The following is a 9958-nucleotide window of genomic DNA, read 5'->3' as shown; positions in this document are numbered from 1 at the left end:
TTTTAATTTTATTCACATTAATTAATCATTTTAGTATATATTTATATATCATATCTATATCTATAATATATTATATTATCTATATATCTATCTTTACAATTATTTCTTATACACACTAATTAAAATTAGAAGTACAGTAGGATAGAATAATTAGTATTAAAACACAATGTGACAAATATAATATAATAAATCAAAATTTAAAAATAAAATATAAGAACACTGGTTAAAAATCAAAATTATAAAAATCAAATATATTTTAAAATCTTAAAACATAAAACCAATAAATAAAAATTTGCCTCTACCATGTCGCTTTTTGTTCAATGTATAACGTGTCCTTTTATGTATGGATCATGCTACAGCTTTTTGCGTCAGGATAGACGGCTCCGAAAAAAAATACTCACAAAAATGTTTTGAAGATGGTTCTGTAATGAATTATTGTACTCTGACGTCTTCATCAACTAAACTGAAATAGTAAATAGCGACAACGAACACAATTAATACGAACTTGAACTTCGTAAAGTCATTGCATAGACATTAATCCATTTTAAGTCTTCAACTTGGAGTTTGCACGAATTAATCCAATGGATTGCATACGTGCAAACAGATTGCTCAGGAATCTTGCACAGATGCCATAAAATTCCCAACAAGACACAGCATTGCAAAAATACAGGCGTCAACAAAGCATATAAAGACGCCCATAACCATGTTCATACCAGCCAGGAGTTAATGGATAGCAGAATAATTGGGGCTTCGAGAGAGTCATGAGACAATAAATCTGAAGAATTATAGTATCTCAGAAGGGAGCTCAAATAGACTTCAAACGTAGATATACTTTTCAAATTTTAAATTAACAATTTAACATACAATATCCATTCCCATGTTAATTAACAACCAATAAGAAGAAATCTAATAGTCAGTCTGAAGAACAGGCTTGCATGAGGAAGCCAATTTTCAGGTAATTATTGTCCAGCAAATGGCCACACACAAAAAAAGAAAATCGCAGAACAAATTTTCATGAGTCTGGTCTTTCAATCCCCAGACAACATGTACTCTTCTATGTTGGAAACAACCATGAAAATACATGTCTGAGAGTACGTTATCCCAAAATCAGAAACGCATCATTTGAACTGCCACTTCTCACTCACATCTAGAAAAAAATTAGATGAAACTCATAACGCAAAACAGTCCCATTAGCCTCAATCTGAATGAGTGACATTAATACTTTCGATATGCAAGCTCCTGCAGTATATCCTCTAATCCTTTCTCTTGCCGTACATTCTTCACCCACTGGGCATTGATATGAAGACGTTCAATACTTTGGCTCACTGTCCGTTCTATAGATGGTACTGTCCGAGTCGAAAAAAATGCTTTAATTTCATCTGCCTTTTCCTCACTTGTAAACTGAAAGCAATGATAAGTAAGACTTACTTTCAGTACCCTGTTTTCAAATGTATTTGGGGAAAAAAGAGAACATTAAAAACACATTCACGCGAGTAAAGACTTGAGAAACAGACCCCAGCTACAGAGTTTGAAACAAATCGGGTTATCATGAATCCTGAACCCCAACGTTTCCAGATTAAATCCCAATTTTCCTGGAATAAATAAGCCAATCTTAAATCAATTGGATATCCAATAACTTTAAAGATCCTGTAAGATCAATTGTAGTAAGAGTTTGATATTTTGAATCCCAGATTCTCTATCAGAATGTGCGTGCTGTTTATGAAACATTACCTTAAACCATAGCCACTTGGTTTCACGCGCTTCACTGCTAGTCCCGCCTAGTACAAACACTGCATCTTGGTTCCGCACCTGGATGAGTCAAAAAAGGATTTCTTTTTAAATTTAACAAATAAAAGGCATATCTCAGAAGGCAAGCTATAGACAGGCTTCACAAGGAAGATAAGAATCTTGACATCAGATTAATTTATTTTCTACTGTGGCACATGTGAGCTATACCTCGGGTGACAAACTGAAATCTAAAGCTTCACGGACAATAGAAGGATCTGGAGATGAAGCAAGTGAACCTGCAGTACACACAATTTTCTCAGCTTAAATGTATTTAGATTTAGAAGTCTACTGGTGACAAATCGAACCACCATATAACAATTTACTTACCTAGAATCCGAACTTTTTCCTGACTCAGGTCTGTCTCCCTATAAACATTTAATAAAGATTCATATGCAGATTTATCTGAAGCGGTGACATTTTTCATGGCAGCTACATATGCAGCCTACAAAAAATAAGTTATACTGTTATACTAATGAAGATTCATAACAAGAGCTACTCAAATTTGAACAATGACAGTGACAGCCATAGAACAACCTTTCTGACATCTGCAGGCAGAAGCTGTGTGCTTCTGTCGTTCAAGAAAATTTTGAATCGTCTGAGACCTTCTTGTTTAGTTTCCTCATGCCCAAGAGCCACCAAAGCTATCAGTATCTCCCCTCTTAACATTGCATCCAAGTGACTCTCACCAGCAATTGGATCCCATCCCAGTTTCCTGTATACCCATTTAATGACACGACAGGAAGAAACATAACTGATTAGATTGATCTTTATATAACGGAGATGCACTTTCGTAAACCACCAGCCCCCCATGCATAAGTAAAAAGTCTCAAGTGAAAATTCTCCACGCATCACTTAGATAATGCACGAGTTAAGTAGAACAGTCAAGGGCCTTGTTTGTATACTCATAAAAAAAATGTAAATCCTATTCAATATTGCTAGGTTCTTCCTTTCCATAATGATTACAGCATGAAAACACCACTAAACAATCTACCTCCACAAAACTATTTTTTAACTTTAACAGAACCCACTTTGAACCTTGTCTTAAAAGTCACAGAAATAGGTTGTTTGAAATTTAATATCACCATCAATGAATTGAAGGTAGAGATTCATAGCATATTTCAAATCCAACTTACTCAGCCGCAAACTGAAGAAGATTAATTATGAACAACTTGACATGAGCAGCAGAATCTGGGATAGCATCGCTTACCACCCTTGAAACTCTATAGCCAACCTGCAACATAAACAATCCATTGACATAACATAAAATTTGATTTTGATTTTTCAATTATTTTGTCCATGTCACAGATTACAGTTCATAGATCAAGTTTAGAAATTTCAAAATTCCCCAAAGAAGTGTCTCAAAGGAAAAACTTGAAGCATTAGAAGAAAAATCAGAACACAGTTGTGTCCAGAAATATTCTCAAAAACATATATCTGTAGAAATCTCACTTCACTTACAAATAGAAGTACTTACATTAATTAGGCATGATAGAACAGTATAATCCAACTCTTTCCTGTAAACATCCATTAGCGAAAGTAGTGCCGATAGAGGCTGTTTACAGGCAGAGCATAGTGCATATGTGTCATCCAGTATTCCTGACCACAAAACAGCAGCACAAGTGAATAAGTGACACACAATATTCCTTACAACAGATTAATAGTCAAAGCGCTTATTAAGTACCAGTTTGCCCGATTGAATACAACTTAATGATGCTAATGTCTTCTCATTAAAATCTGCTAGTTCTTACCAAACCTGTCGGTAGCATCCAACAGTCCTGCTGCTATTGCGGACCTTAGTTTTGCTGCAATTACATCATCATATTGCACGCGATAGAAGGCAGTCTGTCCTACATTTAGCTTTATCCAACTAGATTGAGAAGCCTCCTTTGGTTTAAAATCTGAAAGATTGACGCCTCCAACCTTTCCATGTAAGAGTGCATTTTTTCGAACCTCATATGAGCCATAGCATAAAGTGATCGGCACAACCCACTGCCCATCCCCAGCTGCACCACTTGACAAATACTGGGACTGGATGTGAAAGGCATGAGAATTAAAAGTTCGAACAATTTGCCAATAAAAACAATATTCTAAAGCAGCTGTCATTAATGGCACATTCGTTTAGATTAGAATGCATTGCTTGCAAAACAATGTTACTATGTTTCTTATTCCAAACAAAAGCCTCCCCATCTGAGATAATCATTTCAAAAATACAAGAACTTAATCACTTACAGAAGTGCACTTCAAGTCTCAACAGTGAAGACATTAAACATAAGTCGTCAGTTTCAAACATTGGCAACATATGTGATAATCAAGAATAAAAACCAAGCGTGTACACATTCTGAGTTAGAACTCGACAGTGTTAATGAGAGATGAAAAATGCAGGGGCTAATAGAACCATAGCAAGATGCAGTAGACAATTCATTGTAGAAATCTTACAGACTACAAACAAGATTTTCAGGAGCTTATAAAACTACAACAGAATGCGGAACAGGATAGTGTGCCCATGAGAAAAGAAATTTGCATGGACTAGTAAGGCTCCAAAGTTTCCTACTGTGTCTTTTCCTTAAAGAAATGTAAAATATAAAGTTTGAAGTTTTCTGCCCAATGCAGAGAGCACGTTGACCATCTGAAAACAGAACATTACACTGGCAACAGGATGGATTACCATGCCAATAAGAAAGATGCTTTTCCAAATCCCGATTTATGGCAAAATAAGTAAAAACAATCCATAAAGAATTTTGAAGCACCATATAAATATTAAAAAATGAATTCAAGATGATCATAAATTGCCCTTTCAATTGATTTAAAAAGATAAATAAAAACGTGATGAAGAAAGTTTTAATCATCATCTAAGGAAAATAGCATTGAAATAGCTAGAGCTTCATTTCAGGGGTCATAAATAGAGAATAACATATTATGGCATAGAAACCGAAATACACTTTCCCATCTGCAGAATTTTGAATATAGCATATTCAGCAAGTTGAATGATTGTCCATCCTCAAAAATCAAATCACGTGTGAAAAAAATTATAAATCAGAAAAGTTGTAAATGTGTTAAAGATCAAAGGAGAAAATATGGCAAATGATGTGAAAAGCTCTGATGAGTGCCATGTTATCAGATTGTACTCAACACAAAGCAAACAAGTAAAATGAAAAAAAAGTCATTGCAACTCAAACTGAAGGCATTGTAAATGTGTTGAGATGTGGATAGAAAGTCACGAGTTGCCATTATCATTTTGTAACCTACAAATCCCATGTGCTCCCAAGGAAACCAATTTGTTGTCTATGTCTCAAAGCAACAGTGCAATACACAGGATTTCAAATGGAGGATAACAAATAAAAACATTGTATAAAGCTAGCAACACGATTTTAGAAATGATCAATTTTTAAGTAAGCATACCATCCCTACTTTACATCTTTGATTCTTCCCACCAATATTGAAGACTAGAGGAGAAACAATTGTGATTCCTATTATCTCAGTTACTAGGGTTTTCCACTTTGTCCTCTGGACCACATATTGGTTTGAAACAGCACCTTGTTCAAGTCTCATTCGGTTACATCCCAATTTTTGACCTAATTTAAAATATAGCTGTTGAGGTTCACATGAAGTTAGTTTACAGTTAAATTTGTTATAATCCTACGAAATGGTAAGATGGTTAGTCGTTATAATTTCATGTGAACATAACATGCTAGTTGATTATTTATCACGAATTCATGGAATTGAAAAGGCAATTAGTCGTTATGATTATTTATGATTAAATAACTTGTTATGGTAATATGATTTAACTACTAGAATTTCCTTGTAGGAGACACATTGAACGGGTGGAAGCATTGTCTGAAAAGAATTGAGCACAAGAGCATCACCATCATTGGGCAAATGGATATAAATCGTGAATCACCATGGTTGAGGACCTAGCGACTTAAACATCTAAATACAATCGATGGAACCGCATGACCTATTAAATAAATATTTTAAGACATAAAATAATTTAATTAAAATATAATACGTACCTTAAAGGTTTTGATTGATCTTTCTCAATATTATTTCAATATATACCTATGTACGTACACATAAATATGAAGTGACAGCATAATATTATTTTCTTTATAATATAATGATGCCACCTCACAAATATATCTACATGTACATAGATAAATATAAACCATAATAATTTTGATTTTAAACCTTCAAATCTTCTTCCAACCTTTATTCTTTCTTTTTCTTTTAAAAACGATTTTTAATTGGCATTCACAGAGCCAAGATATTCTTTATGTTACAGAAGCCAAGGAGTCACATTATTTCTTTTTGGTAGAAGTCAAGAGTGAGAGGCGGATATATCTATTCTTTCAAGCACCTGCCTTTTATATCTTGCCAAGCGTCCGATTTTTATATTCTTAACATGCACCCGATTTCCATATTTTCATGCACCCGACTTCCATATGCTTTCAAGCAACCAACTTCTCCATATTACCAACCATGTCTATCTTGGCACCCGATAACTCTGTCAATTAGTAATCTTTGCATTGTTTTTCCAACCACGATTTCTGTTTATTTGGAAGATCTGCAAAAATCGTGAGCAACATTCAAACTAGAAACAGGCGTTCAAGGCAGGTTGTTGAACTTCTCGCAAGACTCCATTCTTCTTTCAGAATATATCAAGTTATGTGATTAATCGAAAACCAAACATTGCAATATGATTTTCTTATTCATTTGTTACAGCAAATCCAAATTGCACAGCAATAAGCTATAGTTTACAATACAATGCAAATCATTTTATTTAACATCGTAGGGTTCACCCTCTCTAAATTGGAGTTGTTTATGGCAAGTAAAAGCCAAGAAACCATGTATGAAATCATGATTTATTTATGCCACTGGAGTAAAAATTAAATGATCTTTACAAGTCTTTAAGAACACATTCTTCAAATCACAGATTGCGATAAGCTGGAAACATATAATATTAATGAATAAATTGAGGGTCAATGGACAAAGTATAGTGCTCTGAGATTCAAACACCTGGGACTCGCCCGGCTGTATAGCCAGGGTGAAGAGGTGAGAGAAAGAAATCAATAATAACATGAAACAAAATCAGATGTGACATAACAAAGTTTAACATTTTTAAAAGGAATCATTTAATGGCTCATGCATGATCATGTTTATTGTATTCTCCTATTGTCAAGTCGAGTGGTGTGATTAGATACTAGGATGCTCAGTGGCCGACAAAGTGTTCCATGTCTGTTCCGAGTAGGGAAGGCCTTTCTCGTTAGAGAATGTGTGGGGATAAGTTATGGTCCGAGGTTGGGTGGTAAAGCCCCTGACAATGTTTCCCCTCTCCACAAAATGTCGAACATGCACCAGATAAAGATAAGTTATGCATTCAAACATTTGTCGGAAATAGGTATTTTTACTTTTATGATGTATGTTCAAGTAGAAGGTAAGATTAATTGAGTTGTATCATCGTTACAGTTATTTCTTTAAATGAAAGCAACTCTTATCGTCAATATAATTGGCAACCGGTTAGATTGGTTGATCTTCTAACTGAATGTGGAATATATTTATTTGCGAGATAGATTTATTTGATGGATTGTTATTTTAGTCTTTCATTTATAAGAATAATGATTATGAGCATATTTTCTAATCTTATGTTATTGCCATAGTGAAGCAAATCGGAAGGAAAGGAATGATACAATGGTATCTGAAGCCCTAAATGATACAGTGGTATTTGATGCCCTAAATGATCCAGTGGTATCTGAAGCCCTAAATGATACAGTGGTATCTGAAGCCGTAAATGATCCAATGGTAATTGATGCCCTAAATGATACAGTGGTATCTGAAGCCCAAAACGATAGTGGTATTGACGCCCCAAAGGATACAGCGGTATCTGATGCCCTAAATGATCCAATGGTAATTATTGCCCTAATTGATACAGTGCTTAGTGATGCCCTAAACAATATAGTGGTATTTGATAGTAATCATCATTTGATTTTGATATAGTGGTATTTGATGGTAATCATCATTTGATTTTGATATAATGGTATTTGATGGTAACTGTCAATTTATCCTAAGTGATATTTGTGGACTAATCTGGGTGATTGCAAATGCATCCCTACATTGATTTTTCGGTTCAAATTTCATGGTAGATTTTAATTTCCATAGTAAATATATTGATAGTGTTTTCAGATCTTAGTTATGAGTTTTTCGTTTAAGTAATTGTAACTGTTAATCTCATTCACATGAACATAAGCGATATAACTGTCTTCCTATGAAAATGAAGTAATAATTGTATTTCATTGATATGTTAGTTGTTAGTTAAAACCCAGGAAAAAGTGGATGTTACACATTCACTAGAAATTCAGCTAGGGTTCCGTTTCTAGGACCACCCAAAATTTCCCTGGGGTGAATTTGCTCAAAACAGTTCGAATTTCCTGCGAACCCTATTAAATTGGGCCCCTGCAGACAATGAAAAAGTGGTTTTTTGGGCATATTTAATAATTTTTTTGAGTTCCACAACCCTCAAAAATGAATGTAAATGTTGACTTCTAACACTCATTTGTGGTGTGCATATAGGTTATTTTATCTTGAGCAAGAGCTTATTTGTGCACGGACGAGTTGGCAGATTGGTTTGTGAGCTATCTTCAAGTGCTTGCGCCTCATTCCTACACCTTTGCAAGCTTGAACTTGAAACAATGATACTTGAACTTGTTGTGATGATTCCTAAATCATGATTTAATTCTAATGTTTTAAATCATTGACGTTGAACTTGAAATATATGATGGTATAATCATGATTCATGATGCTATGATTACTAGTTTAAAGTTTATGGTGTTTTTGTTGTTTAAATCATATGATTTTATGATACTATGTAACATTCTAAATTTAACTTATGCTTCTAGGCTTCATAAACAAACTCGGCAAACTGATTTTTTGAACTCGTATTTCAAATCGAACTCAAACGGGTAACTAAGCCTAATGAAAGAGCTAAAATATAAAATGATGATTTTATTGATTCAGATTTTCTAGATACATTCGGATACATACAGAATTGATACTGAATTATATTGTACAATATAGCCTTATTTTCCCTTAGAAAAATTGCTTACGAGAATAACTTCCAGCAACTATACATTTAACTTATTTATTTATTTAAACTAAATTGAGAAACTAACCTAATTAATGTAATAAATCTAACATTCCCCCTTATTACATTAATCTAATAGATCTAAAATTCTCGCTTATTAGAAACTAACCTAATTAATGTAATAAGTCCAACATTCCCCCCTTATTACATTAATCCATTAATCCAATAAAAATGAAAGCCTTCACCAATATTATTCCTCTGGAAACTTTGATGAAGCTCCTTCACCAATCTTTGAAAGTAGATTTTCTCTGTGCAACTTCAGATTGCAAATCCTAACCCTAAAGTTGCCCTCATATCCCAACTTCAGACTACAAATCTTGAAGTTGTCCTCATAATAAGATTGTTTCCACCTCCCTTACACAACGAGACATAGTTCCTCCAAAATTTCACATGGAGTGTGTCTAATGCTTCCTTTGGTGCTACACACGAGACACCTTTTCTTCGAAAGTCCACATCTCCTCCGAGTGTGTCTAACGCCTCCTCAAGTGCCATAGAAATAATCACCACTACTATGTCTGTACATGGACGCCTTTCCTCCTCTCTAACACCATTCTTCAAATCCTGCCCCCCTTCACTCCATAGAAGGACAATCACATAGCCAAGCCCCCTCTTTTCTACAGGACACAAATCTATCAAGTCCCCTCTTATTTTCAAGGATGAGTTTGCCAAGCCCCAACTTTACAGGGACACAAATAGTTGCTTCCCATGCAATAATCATCTCTAAGCGAGAAGCTAGCTTGAGATGATAAAAATTCTCCAACCTCCATTGCCTCCAGCCTCCTATTTTATTCACAAAAAAAGGGAATAGTCATCCAAAATCCATTAGAAACACTCTTCTCCCCATAGATCAATCCGCTCTGATACCAAATGAAAGAGCTAATATATAAAATGATGATTTTATTGATTCGGATTTTCTGGATACATTCGGATACATACAGAATTAATACTGAATTATATTATACATTGATGTCTGAGCATCTTTATATAGCCTTATTTTCCATTACAAAAACTGCTTACGGGAATAACTTCCAGCAA

The 9958-nt window shown here is 34.4% G+C and overlaps 1 protein-coding gene across 2 annotated transcripts in view; it reads right to left on the bottom strand.

Moving 5' to 3' along the window:
- Positions 1-810: 810 nt before the first annotated feature.
- The window catches only part of APM1 (aminopeptidase M1), a 79478-nt gene continuing 70330 nt past the window's right edge, over positions 811-9958 (bottom strand). For both annotated transcript variants that reach the window (XM_089799853.1, XM_089799852.1), the window contains exons 13-21: positions 3537-3816; positions 3263-3384; positions 2922-3019; positions 2323-2500; positions 2116-2230; positions 1957-2024; positions 1732-1809; positions 1515-1592; positions 811-1401 (exon numbers count right to left, since the gene is read on the bottom strand). In XM_089799853.1, coding sequence (XP_089655979.1) covers positions 1216-1401; positions 1515-1592; positions 1732-1809; positions 1957-2024; positions 2116-2230; positions 2323-2500; positions 2922-3019; positions 3263-3384; positions 3537-3816 — 1203 coding nt within the window. In that variant the 3' untranslated portion in view covers positions 811-1215. The remainder of the gene's footprint in view (positions 1402-1514; positions 1593-1731; positions 1810-1956; positions 2025-2115; positions 2231-2322; positions 2501-2921; positions 3020-3262; positions 3385-3536; positions 3817-9958) is intronic.

The sequence above is a fragment of the Cupressus sempervirens genome, chromosome 9 (assembly GCF_028749045.1).
Source record: "Cupressus sempervirens isolate cs-2001-9-10 chromosome 9, ASM2874904v1, whole genome shotgun sequence".
NCBI classification, from domain to species: Eukaryota; Viridiplantae; Streptophyta; class Pinopsida; order Cupressales; family Cupressaceae; genus Cupressus; species Cupressus sempervirens.
Note: the sequence above shows the minus strand (reverse complement) of the source record. Positions and strands in the feature narration are given on the sequence as shown.